The 21112-nt window shown below is 43.0% G+C and overlaps 2 protein-coding genes across 4 annotated transcripts in view; both read right to left on the bottom strand.

Moving 5' to 3' along the window:
* ITGA9 (integrin subunit alpha 9) overlaps positions 1–6278 on the bottom strand; it is a 55460-nt gene extending 49182 nt beyond the window's left edge. Inside the window, 1 exon segment of the mRNA XM_015855016.2 lies at positions 879–6278. Within this exon segment, the coding sequence (XP_015710502.2) occupies positions 879–1321 (443 nt within the window). The 5' untranslated portion in view covers positions 1322–6278.
* Positions 6279–18230: 11952 nt separating this feature from the next.
* Positions 18231–21112, bottom strand: part of GOLGA4 (golgin A4) — a 73857-nt gene continuing 70975 nt past the window's right edge. For 2 of the 3 annotated variants that reach the window (XM_015854953.2, XM_015854955.2), the window contains one exon: positions 18231–18988. Coding sequence is in view for 1 of the 3 variants with exons in the window: in XM_015854955.2 (XP_015710441.1) it covers positions 18968–18988 (21 nt within the window). In the remaining 2 variants the exon portion in view is untranslated. The remainder of the gene's footprint in view (positions 18989–21112) is intronic. The other variant, XM_032442550.1, reaches the window with a different exon arrangement.

Raw genomic sequence — 21112 nt, 5'->3', positions numbered from 1 at the left:
GCACCGCTCCGCCTCCAACCCAAAGGGTCACACCCGCAGGTGCCACCCGAGGACAGCTCAGGCTGCCCGTTACGCACCCGCACCGCACCCCTTCCACCTCCCCGCATCGCCCCGCTCAGCTTTCGCCCACCCGCCGTGAGCCCCCGCCGCCCTCGAGAGGCCGCTGTCCGCATCCCCATCCCTTCGCTCCTGCCCCAGCCGAGCAGCGCTGCCAGCTGAGCGCTCTCCTTCTCCGGGGGCTCTTCTTTTATGAAACGGCCGGAGAAGCCCCCGGCCACAACCGCCCCGTGTGAAAGCCGCTATGCAAAAGGCAGAGCGCACAACTCGTCTTCACCGAAGGGGAGGGGGTGGGCTGAAAGAAGTCCATTTTAAAAGAACTGGACGCGGCATGAATACACTTATGTCTATCACAGTGCCCCTCAGTTCCCCCAGCACAGCTGAGCCGTCAGCGCGGGAGATAAAGAGAAGCTCTGTGGACATTCACTGGCAGCGGCACATTAGAAGGAAGACAGACACCAGCTAGGTCCCATTAAGAGAAGGCAGTTTTAATTCTAACAAAGAGCCTCTCACCAGACAGGGAGAGGCAGACCCCGCTCCGAGGCTCCTTCCAGCCACCGAGACAAGCAGGAAGCACGGCAGCGGCACGATTCTTTCGGATGCGAGTAAACTTTCCGTCCTCGATCGCTACTAAAACAACAAGTCCCATTCGCACGAGAAGCCCCTCGCGGCAGACCGGGGCAGGAGCGCACACCCGCGGTACCCGAGGCACCCTCCGCTCGCAGCCGGGCCGGCACCGCCCGCGAAGCAACCGGCTCCCGCTCCTCGAGTCGGTCCCGTTTCCCCCAGCGCCGCCGCCCCGTTCCCCGCCCGCTACTCACCACCGCGTGCTGTCGTGGTAGTGCTGCAGCACCGAGTACCCGAAGAAGGACCCGTTGGGGCCCTGGAAGACCACGGGACGTCCCACATCCACGTTGTAGCAGCGCGCCAGGGCCACCCACAGCAGCGCGCTCAGCACCCGCGTCCAACTCCGCCGCCCCGCCAGCATCATGCGAGCCCCGCACAGCAACGCCAGCACCAACTCCCCGACGGCACCGCTCAGCGCTGCGCTTTTGTGCCCGCCCCGCTCCTCTGCGCTGCCCGCCCGGTCCGGCTGCGCCCCGCACCGCGACCCGCGGGGACTGCGCGCCCCGCTCCGCCCCTCCGCGCCGCCACTGCCGCGCCCCCTGGTGGCCGCGGGCCGCACCCCCCTCGGGCTGCGTCTGTCCGATGTCCCGTCGTGGAATCTTAGGATCGTGAAGGTTGGAAAGATCTCTAAGAACATCTAGTCCAGCCGTCCGCCTACCGCCAGTACTGCCCGCTAACCATGTCCCTCAGCGATGCGTCGTAACTCCATATTTCTTGAATGCCTCCAGGGACGGTGCCTCCCCCACCTCAAACCCTGCTCTGATGTATCGCCATTCTTCCTGGGGAGAAAATTCTCCTGATGTTCAATCTGACTCCTCACAGGGAGCCCTCTTCCTTCCCCAAGGCCCCAGAGAGGTGATGGGGACCAGAGCTGCATATCGCTGAGGCACCATGAGTTGGGTGTGGTGGTACAGGAGCTTCGTGTGCAGGGCAAGAGAATGAGGGACTGATTCATGTCACACCAAAGGGAGAGGGAGAAGTCAAGGGAAGAGGTGGGGTCTTTCACTGGAGCAACAGACAAGCATGCACTTAGAGGGAAGACCAGACCTCTGTTTTCCAGCAAAGACCCTCCAGAGCTGTATGTGAAGTGGCAGCATTCACGGCTAAGCTGAAAGTAATTGTGCTAATATTTTAACAGCCTATCTGTGACAGAAAATGATTGAACACCCAATAAATGGTGAGCAGATGATCACTAAGGCAAGATGATCACCTCCAGGGGGTACAACAACCACCATGTGTTCCTGCAGCGGGAGGGAGCAGGGTGTTCTATGGCTCCTGGCCCAGCAGAGCCCATACTTCTGTTATTCAGCAAAAAGCTGCAGGTTCCCCTGGGGATTCCAGTAGAAGTAAGCTTAGAAGTGTGCTCTTGAGGATCAGCCCCAGGAGATGAGAGAAGTGCTCCCCCAGAGATAACTGGCAGTTCTGCTTGTTGCCCTTGTTATAGCTATGTAAGTCCATGTAATCTTCTCATCTATGTAGCAAGCAGCTGCACTGGGAGAAGCACAGCAGGTCCCAGGGAACGCATGAGAGGGGCCAGGAGCTCTGATGTTGTGGGGATCGCTTCATCTGGCAAGGAGCTGGAGGTACAGTGCAAAGTTTCTGGTGTAGGCACAACTTGAGTGTGTTTGACACCTGGTGGTCCTCAGGGAATGTGCTTCACATAGCAACAGCAAGATGCAGAGGTGGGTGCTGGATGCTGGGGCTGGCTGAGAATTGCTGTGGGAAAACTTTATTGAAGGTAGAATGGTCTTTCAGCATAGGAAGTTCTCAGGAAGCTCTCAATCATTTCCTGAGGTGGGATGGAGCTGACTGTGTGTTCCTGCTGAGAATGCATGTTCAGCAAGGAGGTAAATTTGTGGTAAGCTATTTCATGCTATTGATGTAACTCTTTCAAAAGGGTAGCTTGTTCCTGTAGGTAAGCATCCTTGTCAGATAAAAGCCATCTCCGGATTGTTTGTAAGCACTGACCTTGAGCATCCTCATCCACAGAGCAAGTATTCTGGTGCTGTTTGTATGTGCAGATGTTACCACCTGGAAGCTGATGTTCTTCATGTTTACCCTGATGCTAGAAAGCAGAGGTCAGCAGAGTAATATACCAGGGACAAGTTTAATAGAACAGCAATAATTAACAGAATTGGATGCTGAAAAAGTCAGCAGAGGAAGGGAGGTTTGTAGCCATGGGTGCAGCTTACATGTGCTACACAAAAGGCTTAGCAGAATATTTCTTTAAAGTTGTTCCTCACAGTGGCTTATGAAAACACTGGAGCATTTTGACTCTCCAATTCTGGGGCGTTACAGCTGCAAATGAGGATGATATAGCAACAGATCACCTTTAGAGTCTGAACTAGTGAATGGGACGTGCTCCTGCCACCAACCACACAGTTCTGTCTGTAGGCACCTACACACAAATGCGCCTATGCAGAAATGAACAGTGAATGTTCTCCAGTTTTAAAACCAAGTGGCACAGTGCTTCATATCAAATGCATTGCAAAGGTCACTTATCAGTACTTTCAGACATTGTTGTACAATTGAGTTGAAAGAACTGGTTTAATTATTAGGGAACCAGATGAAAACAGCGGGGCATTTACATTGAATTAGCAGGGATACTTATAACATTTAATGAGAAGGTTTTCACAGCAGTTTTATTACTGTGCAATCAATATGGCTAAAATAATCTGATTTAGCCAGAAAGTCAATAGGCAGTGATTAAGCAAATTCCACAAATGACATGCAGTCCCATTAGCACTACCAAGCCAAATTCCCTGCACTTTGAAGCAAAGAAACAATGGGGCTTTTCAGTTAATTATCCAGGCACTGGATGATGCTAGACAGCTCTCCAGTGAAGTTAAAGGAAATTTTAGCTGGCACTGGCTGGGGAGAAGGATGGGCTCATTCATCTCCAGAGAGACAAGGGAAGCAAAGTGGATGCATGAGGTGAGCACAACATGTCTCTCACCTTGCAGAGCTCTCAAGGGGTCTTGTTTCACCTGGAATTGATACAGTATGGAAGTGTGTTAGGCTGTAACAGATTTTTTGCTCTCCATTCCGGGCATGGAGGATCATACAGAGAAAGGCAAGGAACACTCCCATCTCCTCCCCAATCCCCACCTTTATTTATTTATCTGTTATTGTGCATCCAAATACTGAAATAATCTTACAACATTTAATCCAACGCGAATTTTGTCAGGCAGAGCAGAAACTGCACACATAGACCTTGAAGCTGTTGAAATGTTGGAGTGCTGTGGGAGAAATGAAAGCAATGGGAAGCATCCAACTGCAACTATAAGTGGAATAATTGTGTACTGTTAGATGAATGTAATCATAGTGTACTGTTAGATGAATATGATGCTAGCAGTAAGCACCAAGAACGAGGGACTGTAAATATTATGCCATCCCTTTGTTAATGAACTATTCAAACTAGAAATGCAGATGTGGCTAATCCTGTATCCCTGTTCCGTCTGCTTGAACCTTGATGTTTGCATTGTCTAGGGAGGTTCTGTACCTGCATCATCAGGGCAATTTGTATTTTACACTTATCTATATTAATTAAGTACTTAACTGGAATTTAATGTGCTGTATTTTGGCAGCAATAGGTCTCCAGATCAGGTTTTAAATTAGAAAAGTTATTTGTAAATTGATGACCTACAGCAAAAACTCCCTTGGCAATACTAGTTAATTAATAACTTGAATTGCAGAGCTAAGGGAAAAAAAAAAAAAAAAAAACCAAAAACAAACAAACAAACAACAACAAAAAACCACAACACAATGATGTTCTGGCTGAGGAAACAGAGAAAACAAATGCCTGCTGTCTGAATTTTTTGCAGCATCACTTGCATATAGACATGGTTCATCCAGACTCACTATTAACAGATAGTTCCCTTCCTGGGGTCTCTTCCCAAAATGCAACTTCTCATACGATGATTTCTTCTTTTAAACATATGCCACTTTGCTCCTGTGCTGCACAAATCAAACTCAATATGATTTTCACTATTTTGACAAATACCTTGCTTAGCTTTAGGTCACCTCTTTTTGCTATGCTAATTATATGCTTCTCCTTGCATTTACAAGTAGTGCTGTGGTGTCTCAGTGGTGTTATGGTGTTCAGGTTTTACACTCTATTTTAGGCTGTTCCATGTCCCCAGTGAACTCAGATGTGCTCCCACCTGGGGAAAAAGAAAAGGGGAACATATCTGCCTGTGCTACGTCCCTTTCTCCTACTCCAGCATCATCCATGCTGGGTGCACCAGCCATGGGAGGGCACCCCGTGAGCTCACTGACACATCAGCTTCTGTGTCTCCTTGCCATGATCCACACATTTGTGTCGCTCTGTGCTTAGTGATGTGGCTTTAAGGAAACTTGTGCTAAAGTTTTCCCATCACAGCAGTGAAACTTGCTGATTCTTCACAGGCGTTTTCCATATTTCACTGGCCGGGTCAGTAAATATTTGTAAATCACTCTTCATGATAATACTGTCGTTTATTTTTAGCTTGTTCCCACAAAGCTCTATGATCTAATCCATGCTCAGACTCCACTGTAATAAGCTAAGGAGACCAAGCTTCTTCCGTCCTTCTGTGGAGGAGAAATTTTCCAGACAGTTTTGTAGCTCTTCTCACAAATCATGCTGAGAGCATCCTTTTCAGTTTATCCTTCGTCGCGGATTCATTAAAAAGATTGATCCTGGTTGCTTCTCTGTTGAACAGAAGGACACAGTCACCTTTATTACACTGTAAAGAGAAGCAGAAAGACGCCTGTCTCCTCCTTCCAGGCCCTCATTGCTGCTGAAGCTGTCGTGGAGAAGAGCGTGATGTTGAAACTTAAATAGATAGGTTGCTCTGACAGTAATGCCTCCTATTTGTTTCCACAACCACTGCAGATGCAAAAAGCACAGTAACACCATTTGATAGAGCAAATTCTCAGCTACAAAGTACTATTTTTCAGCGTTGTCACTACCAGTAGCTATGCATTTTTGCCAGCAATGAACAAGAACCTGCACACTGCACTCATAAAAATCTGCACTGGTGGAGCTGACCCACTGTCACTGATGCCCCACTGCTGAAATGCACCATCCAGCATCTCACTGTGCTTTCAGCCACGGTTTGGTCACATTCAGCAAGTGCTGATGAGTGTCAATGGGTGCCATACCTTCTGCACAGAGGAGTTCAGTGACACACCTCTGCTTCATACGTTCTTCCATGTCAGACACCATTTGGTCAGTCCGCTTTGCTGCTACCTTCCGTCACATGGCAACAAGTGTAACAGAGTATTGGTGGGAAGGTTCAACCTCTGCTGCCAAAATCCGCCTCTGACAACATCATGGGTTGCCACAATACAGTAAGAGCCATTGCTTTTGGAACAGCCCTCATACATAAAAAGAGTAAGTATGAAAGATCAGAAAGACAGTATTTTATGTATAGGTATTAATATGTAGCTACTAAATACATTTGATAAAGAGGGAATTCTGCACATTCACTTACCTACCAGTGAATGGACCTGGATCAACGGGGACAGAGCTCTGTGTTTTCAAAAAGACAGCAGCCATGCTGAAAGGAGAATTCGATATTTAAACTCATATCATTTCAGCCTGTCGAGTATTAAATCATTTTCAGCATCTAGATTTATAAGCAAGTCTACACTGGGATTATCATGGTTAAAACCTGTATGGGAAATCACAGCTTGAACCTCTGATTAATCAGCTGAGGCAAGTGTGGGGTCAGCTGTGGGAGCACAGGTGAGAGTGATCTAGCTGTGCTCCTGGAAGGGGTGGACTTTGACTCCACCTCCTCTGAGACCTCATTTAAGGGCTGACCACCACTGAGGCAGCATCTCTTGGAGATTGCTCCCTGGTGGAGACTGTCTCAGCTATCTGGTCAAGGCATTGACATTGGTGAGTTTTCTTTACTAATGACCTTTGACTATTTATCACCATCTTGGTCAACATCTTTATATTAGCCACCTTTACACACCACCTTTACATTATCATATTACTTCCATTAAGTAGAGATGTCTTCCTCAATTTTTACACCAGAGTGCACAAGAAGTTTCTTTTGTTAGGTAGCATGTATCAGGTAAAGTTTCCACTGTATATTTGACTGAGGTGCTTACAGTGATCACTTCATATCATATACTCACTAAAGTCCTAATGCTCCATTCTTCTGTTTGGCTGCAGCCAGTTCTTCAGCTGGAGTAAACAGGACAGAAAGAAAATGGTTTTCTTACATGTTGGCTGCTGTTTGCGCTCAAGCCACTGTATCTTGCCTTTTTGGTTGAGCTCTACCAGAGTTTTCCAAGTAGAACTAGAATCCAGAAAGCCTTATCTAGATTGGAGATAGGGTTAGTACAAATCTTAGGTCATATAGAAGCTTAGAATTTAATCAAAAATTCTCATCACATAATAATAGCTAAAAGAATACATCGGAAAGCCAGAATTTTCAGAGCATCACATGCAAAAATAAATGAATAAATAAAATAATAATAAAAACAAACAAAAATCAATTTTCAACTTTCAAATAGTTAAGGATTTTCTTTTCTTAAACTGTACAGTTGCAGCAGCAGTCCCATTAATTTCATGATACAGACTCACCATTCTTCCATCCCCTTGAAGACTCTGCATTAACATCAGTTGTAAACCCTTGCCCAGGCTTTCAGTATTGGGGATATGTTTCAACTTGATTTATAGTCAACTTTTTGACCAAATGAAAATGCATCACGTAATGTAAAACATATTTCTGAAACAGTCATCATATTCCTTATCCCAGAAACTGAATCAACTTATCAGAGCCAAGTACAAGAAAATAATTACATCAGTTACGTTTTTCTCCTTTCATACAGTTGAGATCCTTTCTTCAGCACATCTGTCTCTCTCCATTTTCTTTCTCACACAGTAGATCTCCACTCAGCACTCTCTATTTAGCAATGCTGCATGATTCTTTAAGTTCCTGCTTAAACATGAACATGCGCTTGTGCTTTATTGACTTAAGGGGAACTGGATAGCAGTGCTGAAACTAAGCATGTGTTTGGGTTGAACTGGGACTCAGGCTAACTTAGGGATGCACTGCTAACAACAAGTAGTGGTCAAGTTTTGCAGCTCTCACATCTTCCAACAGCTGTCACATATTTGTGTGCATATGGTTAGAATTACAGTGGTGTTGTATTGTCATTCATATACTTTGTATTTAAATATGTGTACGCGCATACATACGCTGTAGAGCCACACACAGGCTTATTTTGAATTTCTTTTTGTTCAGCAGCATTGGTATCACCGGCAGAATTGCCACTGCATGCTTTTATCTCATGCTGACACCTGTGATACTGTGTCCTTGTTCATTCAGGTGATTGAACCTCATTACCACAAACTGGGGATCAGCAGAACCAAAAGCCTTTATCACCATAGCAAAGGGAGACACACTTTTATTTTGCAATATAGTGTAGTGAATTTCTCTTTCTGTTTACTTTTTTTTTTTTTCCTGATACGTATTTTAGAGTATCTACAGGAGGACCCATGTATATAAATCATACATCCAGAAAAAAGCCATGTAGCAATATATTCCAAAAGAAAATACAACATGTCCTCACCTGTAAGGGATACAATGAAGATGATCACATGCTATGGGATCATTTAGTACCTAAGGGGAGCTATAAGAAATGAGGGGACAGACCCTTCAGTAGGGTCTGTTGTGATAGGAAAAAGGGAAATTGTTTCAAATTAAAAGTGGGGAGATTCAGTCTTGATATAAGGAAAAGTGCAATAGTGAAGCATTACTACAGTTTGCCCAGAGGGGTGGTAGATACCTCATCCATGGGGACATTCAAGGTCAGGTATGATGCAACAAGGTCAGGTATGATGGGCTCTGTGCAACCTGATCTAGCTGTAGGTGCCCATGGTCATTGCAGGGGACTTGGACTAGATCAGCTTTAAAGGTCCCTTCCAACTCAAATGATTCTGATTCAATCAATGATCATTCTGTGGCAAAACATTGATTTTTACTCCCTCACAATTACTCTGTGTAAAGCAGAGGAACTATTTCAGAACAACAGCAGCTCCAATGCCAAGTAATGCCAAATTGTTGTCTGTACACGGTGTTTTTAACCAGCTAAATTCAATAGCAGAGTTTCTATGCAATCAATTTTAGGACTCGTGCATGTCCTTCCACAAATTCCCTCCTCTTTTCCCTGCTCTTCACAGCTTCTCATTGCAGAGCTCTAGCATGACTAGAAGAAATAGTTGACTCTCACTCAGAGCAATGAACAGTGATCAAGATTTCAACTTTGTTCTTGCACCAGAAAACACATTAACAAGCCTGTTTGAAATGTATTTTTCACAGGCAAAACTTTAAAGACATCTACAGCATGAAGTCATACCTTTTTGTATGGAGGAAATTCATTCAATATTTCTTTGGTCTAACATCTCTTATCAACAAGATATAACACTGAGGAAAGAGAGCCTAAACAGAGGAAAACTCAATATTTAATCTTCCAGTTTTCTAAGATGAAATTCATAAAAGCCTACCATCAACAAATGAGACAATTCCATCCACCCTTAGAATACTCATTTGGTATTCCCCAAATACAGCTTGTTTGGTTTTAAGTACTTGTAGAAACATTGGCAGCTGCTTTCTGACTGAGCAGTTGGCAATTGCATATTGGAAGCTGCAATTCTCACTTCCATTCCCAACCACAAGCCTATTTGCTTCCAGAAGCTGATGACCAACACTTCCAACCATCTTGTGACACTGGATCTCTCAACTGGACTCCTAGGCAGCTGTTCCAGTGCCTCCCCCCCTCTTTCTGAAAATAAATTTTCCAGCCAGAAACCAACCTGAGTTTGATCCATATATCTAAGAAAACTAGTCTACAGGAGGAGGAGACAGTATTTCTGAGAAAGCAACAGCAACAACAATGATAGTAATCAAGCTATTGGAACTTACGCTGCTTTCTGAAATCTCTGAGCTAAAGTGAAGTGGAAACTGCCCACCTCCTCATGAGCCACTGGGAAGCAGGAAGGGCTGCGGCAGTACCCTGAGATCATCATGCCTCACTAGAACTGCTTTCAGCTGTCTCCAAACCACATCAGTTGTTCTCTGATGTACTGATCAGGACTGATCCACCAAATACAGAGAAAGCAGTGAGCTCTTCCTCGTGGCAAATTTTTGCAGAAGGAACACTTTACGCAAAAGAACAGAAGGAACAAAGGTGTATTTGCTCTTATCAGTTTTGTCTGAAAGTGCTTAAACGTAGGCCCAGCACCTTATTCTACCTACATGATAAATTATTATTATGTATTGTCTTGATTTCCAGAGTAGATTTTTCCAGAGCCTGTCCTCACTGTTACTTTATTTGTCATTAATACCCGAGGAACATCCATGGAGCTGAAGAGAAATCAACCTATTTCTCAGTTGTTTTGTTTGGGTTGTGTGCAGCTGTTATTGGATTCAGATCCTCCTTTTTCAAAGTTTTCTGTTCTACTGAATTTCACCCAAGAGAAAAGTGATTCTCAGAAGCTACCCTGTGTACACATTACAGGTGCACCCAAAACTAGAACAAAAGGAGGACAACACACAACACAAATTCCTAAACGTACTGAACTGACATTTTTAGGTCAATCTGAGCACCTCATTACAGAGTGAAAGCTATAAAAAAACAGCAGATCAACTCACACGAAGAGCTGTAACTCAGTGTGAGGTAGGACACCATAGTTCAAGCACTAGGTTTTGTAAGCATCTTCATGTAAGCATCTTCTTTTTCTTGCTTCATTTTCTCACCCAATGAACATTTTCTGTTTAGTGTTCTCGCCCTTCTGAACACCAATAATGCATCTTATCTACATCTTCAAATTTAATAAGTATTTCCGCTCATCTAATAAAGCCTTTTTATGAAATACTTGTTCTGCTGTTTAAACTTTGCATACAACTTGTCTCTTTGATCAACTTTAGCATTTATTTTCACCTGGTTTTCTCCTTACTAAAGGAATAGAGCGACTTTTGTACAGGTCTAGCACAAGTTTAAATGCTATCTAAGACCTACTCTACAAAAAAACTTCTGTGGAAGACCTGTGAAGACAAAAACAACAACTAGCTGATCATGCAACTCATCCTAAAGCACTTTCTAAGCATATGAAAGTCTGGTACTTTAAAATACAACCATTAAGTTGAATACTTAATTTTACATGATAGCTATGTATTGCATTGCCTCAGTATATTTGATGTTGGCTGCCAGAATGCAACAGATACACATACCTTTGTGCATATGCTTTTAATTGAATTTGCTTGCCAGCGTTGTCCCAGTCTTGTCTGATGTGACGGTGGTTGGCTACTCAGCCAGCTCTCTCCCATGGAGGAATTTACAACACAGACTTAGTGAGTATATTGGATCTATCAAGCCAGTTAGCATCAATAGGTTTCAAAAGGCATTGCCCCAACATTTATCTTTTCCCCATAATCTTCTTAATAACCTCACAGGTATCATAAATAAAGGAGGTGAATGGTGAAATTGTGACCATACTGGCCAAGTAGTGGGTTCTCTGTTCCACCATTTTTCTGTGCTATACTAAACCCCACAGATTTATACAACAAAGTGCTGCCTTTCTTATTTAGCCTCTCCTTAGAAATCCTGGTGGTCACTTGAGCTTGGACCACTTGTCAAAAAGCCCAATTTACATCACAGCTTTCAAACGTTTTACTTGAAATTCTTGGCACATCTGCTTCTCATTAGCTGGCCACTCCGTGTTTATTATTACACATGTGAACTATCATACAATACTTGTGTGAAAAGTTCAGATGAACAATAACCTATTTATAATCTCGGAGAGACCCAAATATATTCTGCCCCTCCAGAAATGAAACCTTCTGCAGTTTTGTGCGCGGGCAGTTGAAATTTGAGCCTTTAACTAAATAATTTCTGACATGCAGGACCCTTCTGTGACCCAGTTATTCCTAAATGGTCTGCTATGCTATGGCTTAATTTGCTGCGTGCTGTACATACACAGTAGTTCAGAAAAGTAAACTGTGAGACTACATAGGATTTGTTATCAGCATGAGATATGCCAGAAGAGGCCTGCTTATCTAGCTTAGTAATGTGAAAAACATTAATTGGAGCATCTGGATAACAACAAGAGTTGTTGCTGTGTTGATGCCAATGATTTTTTAAAGAATATATGCATATAAAACATTCTTTGCCAACCTCCCATCCCAGAAGAAACTTTTATGGGTATAATTCAATTTAAAAACAGTGATACTGAAGTAAAAACTTTGCAGTCCTCCAGTGATATTCACTACAAATAACAGAAAGAGAGAGGCACAGCAGTTGTGATTACACAGCAGACACTCCAGATTACATTATTCCCAGATGTCAGTGAACAGTCCCACTGTAAGAGAGGTTCTGAGGTCAGTATCACAGTTCTCTGGTTTGTCTGCTGACTTTTTTTGCAGGCTGGAGCACCTTTCCTGTGAAGAAAGGTTGGGGGAACTGGGCTTGTTTAGTTTGGAGAAGACTCCAGGGAGACCTCAGTGTAGCCTTCCATTGCTTGAAGGGAGCGTATGAACAGGAGGGGGAACAGCTATTTACAAGGGTGGATAGTGATAGGACAAGGAGAATGGTTTTAAACTGAGACAGGGGAGATTTAGGTTAGATAGTAGGAGGAAGTTTTTCACTCTGAGGTTGGTGATGCACTGGAACAGGTTGCCCAAGGAGGTTGTGGATGCCCCATCCCTGGAGGCATTCAAGGCCAGGCTGGATGTGGCTCTGGGCAGCCTGGTCTGGTTGCTGGTGACTCTGCACATAGCAGGGGGGTTAAAACCAGATGATCTTTGTGACTGTTTTCAACCTAGGCCATTCTATGATTCTATGTCTTCTGTTGAGTTGCTTGTAGTGTCACTACTAAAGCCAAGCTGCATGCTCCTAGCCCCTTTGCTTGGGTAAGAAGGACTGACCAGGTACAACTATCAATTTTAGGGTTTTGTTACAGGTTTCTCCATAGGAAAGAAATACTTCAAGCTCCATCTATCCTCAGATTTCAGAGAAACACAGAACCTTTAGAAAAACAGAGGGTAGGAGATGCCTCCTTACTCTCTTTGTGTTGCATGCAGATCTGCAGAAACATTCTCACAAAACTGGGACCAGCCTTGGTCCCCATACACATGAGATCAGATGAGATGTTTAATTACACCGCCTTCTCTGGTAAATCAGTCTGGACACCCCAGTGTAATACATTAACCAAACTACACTCACAATTAATTGACAGCAGCACTGACATGAGATGTAAGGAGAACTTGTCACCTTGTCAAAAGGATATGAAGTTATTTTTATCTTCTGCCCACTGCATTTATTGGCTCCTATAACCACAGTATGCCATTACTGCAGCCACAAGGCTTTCTGAAAACCATCCAGATCCTGGTGGAGGATGTCTGTAGCAATACATAAAACAACTTCTATTTTTAGTCAGTATCAAAGTTTATCTAAAGTAAATGTTAATTCCAGCTTACCCTACGGTCAGTATCTCCCTCAGAAATACACTCTTACTCTCAACCTAAAAATAAAGCTGTGACTTCATGCATTTGCCTCTTGAGCTCAGCCTCCCCTTGCTATGCAGAGCAAACAGCAGATCCACACTCTTCAGGGGCTATCCACAAAGTCACCCGCAGGCATCTGCCATTCCTGAGGAGACACGCTCACAAATGAAGGCCTACTCTCATTTCCCAGGGAATGTCACAATGCTTTAATACTTCTCCATTGGTAGAACACAGAGCTCTCTAAGAAAATAAAAACTTCCACAGTATTTTTAGGCAGCATGGGGATATCCAGCTTTTGAGGAAAAGTAGGGGCACCCCGGATCTCTCCTGCTTCCATTGCTCCTTGTCCTGTCACAACAGATCATGCTAGAGAGTCTGTCCCCTTCTTTCTTACAGCCCCCTTTAGATACTGATGGGCTGCTCTTAGGTCTTCCCGCAGCCTTCTCTTCTCCACGCTGAACAGCCTCTGTTCTCTCAGCCTGTTCTCAGGCTGATGTTCCATCCTTTGGATCATTTTAGAGTGTGCCCAGAAGAGGGCTGCAAACAGGTCCATGTCTCTCCTGCACTGAGGTCTCCATATCTGGACACAATACTCCAGGTGAAGCTTCATCAGCACAAAGTAAAGTGGCCAGATCACTTCCCTTGACGTTCTGGCCACGCTTTTGATGGATGCTGATAGAGTGAGGACCTCTAATCTTGCAAGAATCAGTATCTGGAGGGACCATCAGGATCTGAAGGGACCATATCATACCTTATCTTAAAGGTAAGGAAGGAAAACAAAGTCAGTTGTTAGTCAGGTGGGCGCTAATAGAACGTAGCAGAGAAAACACATTTATAGAGGGAAACACCTAACTGAGCATGCCCCTGACAGCAGGGGTCAAAAGTTTAGGAGCAACAAAGACTATCAGCCTTCCTCCCTCGACCCCCAGATTACCACTGAAAAGACCCCCAAAGGTGACTGCGCATGCTCTAAGGAGGAGGGTCTTATGTTAATCAGTTCTAAGAAAATAATAATGACTTAAAAGAAAATATTTAGCATATGCATGAAATTCCAGGGAAAAACATGAGTATGTATGAGCACAACCGATAAATGTAATCTGCACATGAGCCAAGGTGCACATACTGGGGGAAGCTATTTCCTATGTGCCCAGCCCTGCAGTGAAGGAACACCTGCTTGACACAACTCATTGGCATATCAGGTTGATCTATGAAGATACACAGCATCAGTATGGTTGGCTTCCTGGACTGTGAGGACACACTGCTGGCTCATGTCCAGCCTGCCATCCACCAGTTCCCCCAGGTCTTTGGCAGGGCTGCTCTCAATCCTTTCATCCCCCATTCTGTACCGGTGGTGAGGACTGCCTCGACCCAGGTGCAAGACCTTGCACTTGGATTTGTTGAACCTCATGAGGTTCACCTGGGCCCACTGCTCAGGCCTGTCTAGGTCCCTCTGGATGGCATCTCATCCCTCTGGTGTTTCAACCGTACCCCACAGCTTGTCATCTGCAAATTCGATGAGGGTGCACGTCAAAGTAATTGGTGAAGATATTAAAGAGTATCAGCCCCAGCACTGACCCCTGCAGGACACCACTTCTACTGGCACTGGAGTCTGCAGGTCCACCGTGTAAGTGATGTTTGCAGTGAGCTTTGTGTGACATACACACATACTCGTTCATCTCGAACTCCACTAGAACAACCTAAACATGCTGACTGTGGCTGAGGGAAAAAAAGAAAGAAAACAACCTCACTTCTCTACCTTCATTAGTGAATTCATGGCTGGATCAGATGTTAATTTGCTGATGAACAGCACTGAAATCCTGGGCTGAAGCTGCTGTTCTTTACATAACTTTCAGATAACACCTGTCCTGGCTGCAGGGCTGCAAGGTGAGGACAGTTACTTTCTATGGGGAGACACTTTTCAGGGAAGCTGAAGGTAGAGTTCAGCATGGGAAGGCAAAACATTTGTTTTGTGAAAATAACCCAATCTAATTATTATATTCATTACACAAACAAAGCCTTTCAGTTCACCCTTCCTCTTTTATTTTTGCCACCAAACCAGTAGTGTGTTTAGTGTTTCCCATCCTATCTGATGTGATGCATCTTCTTTTCCCCGATAACTTTGCTCTGTATGTACTTCTCTCTCCCTCATTTTCTTAGTTTTCCATTTCAGCTGCTTCTTTGGAGCCTGTGGCTTGAGTGAGAAAGATAAGGAAGACTCAGCAGCAGAAGAAAAAGCAGTTTGGGAAATACAGAGCATAGGTAATGTTGGCTGCATAGAGAGGCCTCTTCTAAGTCTTCACACACTGCTTTTACTTGGTCTTCTCAACTCTCTTGCAACAGATTTATGGTATCCAAGTTAGAAAGCTTTTAAGTGCTTCTCTTACTCCAACAAAACTGGATGATGCATAATGCCACTAAACACAGCAGCAATTTTTCTTGCAGACTTCAGCACTGCAACAGGTAGGAATTGTTGATCTAAATAACAAGGCTAAATATTTTCTTGGACCAATAAAGTTTCCAAAATACTAACAGTAACAAAGATCAACCACAGTGGTGGCCTCCAGACCTCAAACCTGGTCGGCCCCAGGGCCACGCACACATTGGGTCTCCATTTAGAAAAGCTTTCAACAAAATCAGAGTGACTTTAGTTAATTTGACATGCCTAATTAAAAGCCAAGTAACTACCGTACTCATTTGTCCAGCAATTATGAGGTGTCATCATCTGGGCTGATCTAGAAGCTACAACCTAAAAGAGAAGGTAATCTGACAAAGCAGATGCCTGAGCCACACTTAACTCTCCCATCACTATACAATGATCTTCCAGCACAGCCTTAAAACAATATGTAATTACCATGAGCTTAATGATGTCTTCTGTAAAACATCACGTGCTGTTAGGTGGTCAAGAAGAAAATAGCTGTCACTGCTGTACAATGAAGGAAATCTCTAGAGGCATCTTTCCTAAGTTTGAGCCAATGTGCCTCTAAAATTACTCTAACAAAGTGAATTGCATCAATGCTTACACAGGAGAAGACTACAATCAATGTAAATGACAGCCTGAAAGAAAAGGGAAAATTAAAGGTGACAACTCCTACATCAGACGCATAGAACAACATCAAAACTTGATGCTTACTTCTGTTCTAGCACCTCTAAATAGCAATGCTATGAATATGCACAAATACCATTTCAAGTCTCAAGCTCTCATTCTTTTTGAGAGCCAGCAAGGATCACAAGGATTCCTGTTTGTGGACATGGATGTAAGGAAGCAAGGGAAAAACTGCTACTCACTGCTCATCTTGTTATCCATGATGAAACAGTAATGACATTGTGAAAATCATCATTTCATGAAAAAGGAAATAAAGTTGCAGAATTGGGATCCTCCAACCTTTGGTAAAAAGGCAGCCAAAACTTTGATATGCCTTTGGCTTTTAGCTATGGGTGTCTAAGCAAGGATAGTTTATAGGCAGAGGTATTTGTGGCCCGGAGTATCTTTGTAGTTGTATTAGCACTACTAGCAGGGTCTAATGATTATACTCCAAGAAACAAAAAATCATCACTCAAAGTCAAGCTTTCACTGTCATGCCTCCACCCTTACTTTCTCCATTTAGACTCTAAAGCAATGCCTTATTTACATATTCCCTTAAATAAAGAAGCAGTTAGAACTTTAGTTTGCCCCAAACCTTGCAGTGACACCTTTTCTGTTATGTTAAGAAAAAGTTACATGATGGCTTGCAAGTAATTTATAGAAGGGAAAATAACTTGAAGAAGTGAACTTGGGGAGCATATTTCTGATTTTAATTAAAGAGCATCATCAAGGATAATTCTGTGTTCTGCCTTCTGTTCTTTAATTAGGTCACTTAAGGGAAAAAAAACCCCATCATTTATTTGCTCTGCCCTTCACGTGAGTATTACAAACGGTTTGGCCTGCCGCACCACTTAGGTCATGCTTGACAAAGTACAGCCCATAGCCAGTGACTTTCATGGACAAGAACAAAGACAGAATATGTGAAAAGCACCCTATTTGTAACAAGGGAAAAGCACAGTAAGTGATCATAATGAAACTAGCTGTCAAAATAACAGATCCCTGCATTTAATTTCCCCAAACCTAGGAAAACCTATACCTTACATGGGAACCTGAAACACAAAGTCCATGTTTTGGGTTGCTCTAATGATAGCGATAGCCAAATCCTACAAATCCCCAGCCAGCCGGGAAGGAACGTGCATTTTTCAGAACCAAACGTACCCTGTGAAGTCTGGCACAGGCTGCTGAGACATCTGGCAATGCACTGGAAGACAGGGATCAGATATACTGCAGAAGCAAAATCTTACCATAGCTGAAAATATTACAAATAACAACAACTAAAAGTTAAAAAAAAAAATCTGTCAACTGATGTTTAAACACAAGGAGAAAACAAATAGTGCAAAAAATAAAGCAGTATGAAAAAGATTTTGCCAGGCAGCAAGTGAACATGAAGATGCAGCTCTGGGTCCTTAGCTATCAAAAGCAAGGACAAGACTGAGCATCCCTAGAACAGAGTGGTGTCTGCTCCAGCAGTGAACCACTTCTTAACACTACTCACTGCACCTGTGAAGCAGGTAGGGAACCTGCTTAAACAGGGGGGTTGGATTTGATGATCTCTTCATGCCCCTTCCAAACTCTGCAATTGTGCGATTCTGTGATCTTCCAGGCAGGCAGTACGTTCAGAAGGCCTGCTTATGTTCAGACATAAACTACTGAGGTTTGTTGTTCCTACAGATGCTTAGCAAAAACAGTACTCACGGAGGACTGATCACCTTGAACCACTTAAAACCTTAACAAAGCAAACCTCCCTACTTGCTACACTCCAATGCCAGCTATCAGCTGGGTATGCACCTGTTTTACAGGCTGCATTCCCTGGAAAAATTGAGTAGTTCCACTGATTCCTTACAGCTCTTGACATGAGAGCAATTTCAGCCTGGAAACATCACAGGGAGGGATGTCTTGAACAGGAATGAGAACAAAACTGGTGGAGCCTTTCAAAAGTCAAAGCACACAACAAGAAGTTCCAAAATTATACAGTAAATAAATTTTATTTCATCTTAGCTCCCATCAGATTAGTGCTGTCAACAGTCACAGATCAGCATATGATACAGTTACGTATTAACTATTTACAATTTACAGTATTGTACTTTTTTTTTTCCCCCAGAAAATATACGTACAAAAGCTAGAAGTAAACAAATGAGGTACAGCAATTCGGATTTATTGTAGGCAAAAGCATATAGGAAGTGACCTTTAGCAAACAATCAGAAGATCAAATCAGTGGAGGAGTAGTCAAACAAGAGTGCCCAGTTCATCCGGAAAATCACCTCAACTGCTATCCATCCAAAAATGTATTGCACTATTCATTCAAAAATAAAAAAATAAATAGAAGAGACAAACCATTTAGTTCAACTCTTAAAAAACACCCAGTGACACCTGTATAGATACAGGAATGGGCAATTCCTTCCTAGGATAAGTCTTTTCTCTCCTTTAAAAAAATAACCTTTAACACAAAATAGAAGAGAGTGTTCAATCGAAGAGAAAAAAGGCTCATCCCCAGATAACCCCTGATTAGTGTTTCTTGTCAAGGCAGTTTCAACTATATTCATGGTCCAAAGGTGGTGCTGAGCTTTGGTTCTTGCTGTTCCATTTGTGACCTTGAATAATAGCTTTTCTTCTCGCCCCCTTCTCAAGGGGCAAAAAAACAGAGATATGAACGTATTTCTAAGCAGCACTGTTATGAGACATTCTCACTGTGATTTCCTCAGGATGGTCGTAGCCATGACTAGAAAAACAGAAAGTTAAAAGCAATGAATAGATGTTACTCAGTTAAGAGCAACTCAGAAGCACTTAATATTGATAATGAAATTATTATTAATTGATAAGAATAGGAGATGCAAGAATTTCAGATTAAGTCCAACAATCACATTACTAAGCAATTTTGATTAAGTAATTTCAGTTTGATATCACAGAAATATCATGGGAAATAGTAACGTCTACCACATCACTGCATATCAATCCACTTAAAAACTCAGGGCAATAGTTAACCTATCTGCATAAACCCTGTCATTCAAACTGCAGTGTAGTCAAATTTGGGGACCAGGAAAAAGATCATTGCTTTCACATCTAAATTTCTAAGTTTTATGCACACTAGAAAACTGTTCCTTTTGCTGGCTAACTATTAATATAAGTCACAAAAAGTATTTAAGATAAACTATAAAGCTACAATCCAATAATGAGTGCTGCAAGGCTTCCATGCCTACTGTCTTAAGCCACAAAGCTATAACAGGCAATTGCTAACAATGAAGACAAAAATCAGGCCCTTCTGTGACAGCCACCAAAGACAGATGAGAACGTGCAAAGCTTTTACATCAGCATTACAGAAAGCACAAGAATTTAAGTTTCAAACGTGTTTTCTCCAATAATCATAGAATCACAGAGTCACGAGGTTGGAAAGGACCTACAGGATCATCTAGTCCAACCGTCCTCCCATTACCATTGCTACCACAAGCCACTAAAACATATCTTGTAGCTTCTCATCCAGATACCTCTTGAACACTGCCAGGGATGGCAACTCCACCACCTCCCTAGGCAGCCATTCCAGTGCCATTCAGTATTAAAAGGGAGCCTTTAAACAGGAGGGGAGTCAACTCTTTGAAGGGTAGATGGTTATAAGTTGAAGAAGGGAAGATTTAGGTTGGATGACGGGGAAGTTCCTTACTAGGAGAGTGGTGAGTAGCTGGAACAGGCTGCTCAGAGAGTTTGTGGATGCCCTGACCCTTGAGGTGTTCAAGGCCAGGCTAGATGGGGCCATGGGCAGCCTGGTCTAGTATTAAATGTGGAGGTTGGTGGCCCTGCCTGTGGCAGGGGGGTTGGAGCTTCATGAACCTTGAGATCCCTTCCAACTCAGGCCATTCTGTGAGTCTGTTAGCTAAGAGATTTTTTTTTCCTCCTTCAAAACAAATATTTTAGGCCATACTGGTAAGAAGAAAAGATAGGTCATCAGCTGCACTGTGGCGTCTGGCAATGGAAAGGGCCCAGGCTGGTCTTTTTCGGGTTAAAGGGTGCAGACCAGGAACATGTGCTGAGCAAGGTACTGTGTTTCAGTCAACAGTGACCACCCCAGATGCACTGAATCTATTTCTGGCAACTGTGCAGTGCTCATCCATTGCAAAGGATGAAGGAAAGTTATGCTGACAATATCCTACAAAACTCATCTTAAGACCTTATTAAATATCATGCTCTAATGATAACATTAGGCAATACAAAAAGTATTACCAGGGCACTTGCATGTTCTGCTCCTCTCTCAACCCACTACTCTTTCACACTGTTTGTTTAGCTGCGTTAGTCAAATGCAACCTTTACCTTTAGAACTAAGCCCACTTTTGACTTTTTTAACACTACAAAGAGCATTACACTTTCTTCATGAAAATAACTTAAAAAAAAACTGGAAAAAGGCAGAGTACACCAAAAGGATAAAGCTCCCAAAACTGTTTTCCCTAATCCTAGTGCTCTACATTCTCTCGACACCAAGCCACGGCTCTGATTCAGAACAGTACTAACATTTAAATACCACCATACTCCAATCACTCTGCAGGGGATATTTCATCAAGCTTTTTTCAAACAGTGTATTATCATATTTAGAAGATGTACACAATTCATTTCAGACAGCATAGTCATGTTCAAAACTGATTTATCTATTCGCTTATTCAAAAAACTAAGAGGAGATCAGAAAATGAATTAAGATAAAACCAAGTACAATAAAATCTAACATTCCACATCATTTGATTTTAAATAAGATTTTCCCCCTATAACTGAGATTTTTGCACCTCAATCAGCATTTCAAAGTATTCCCGTATCTCAGAAATATTGGTTTTGAATCAATATTTACCATATACTGATTTGGATT

Source organism: Coturnix japonica, chromosome 2 (assembly GCF_001577835.2).
Source record: "Coturnix japonica isolate 7356 chromosome 2, Coturnix japonica 2.1, whole genome shotgun sequence".
Classification (NCBI taxonomy): domain Eukaryota; kingdom Metazoa; phylum Chordata; class Aves; order Galliformes; family Phasianidae; genus Coturnix; species Coturnix japonica.
This window is presented reverse-complemented; position numbering and strand designations above follow the sequence as displayed.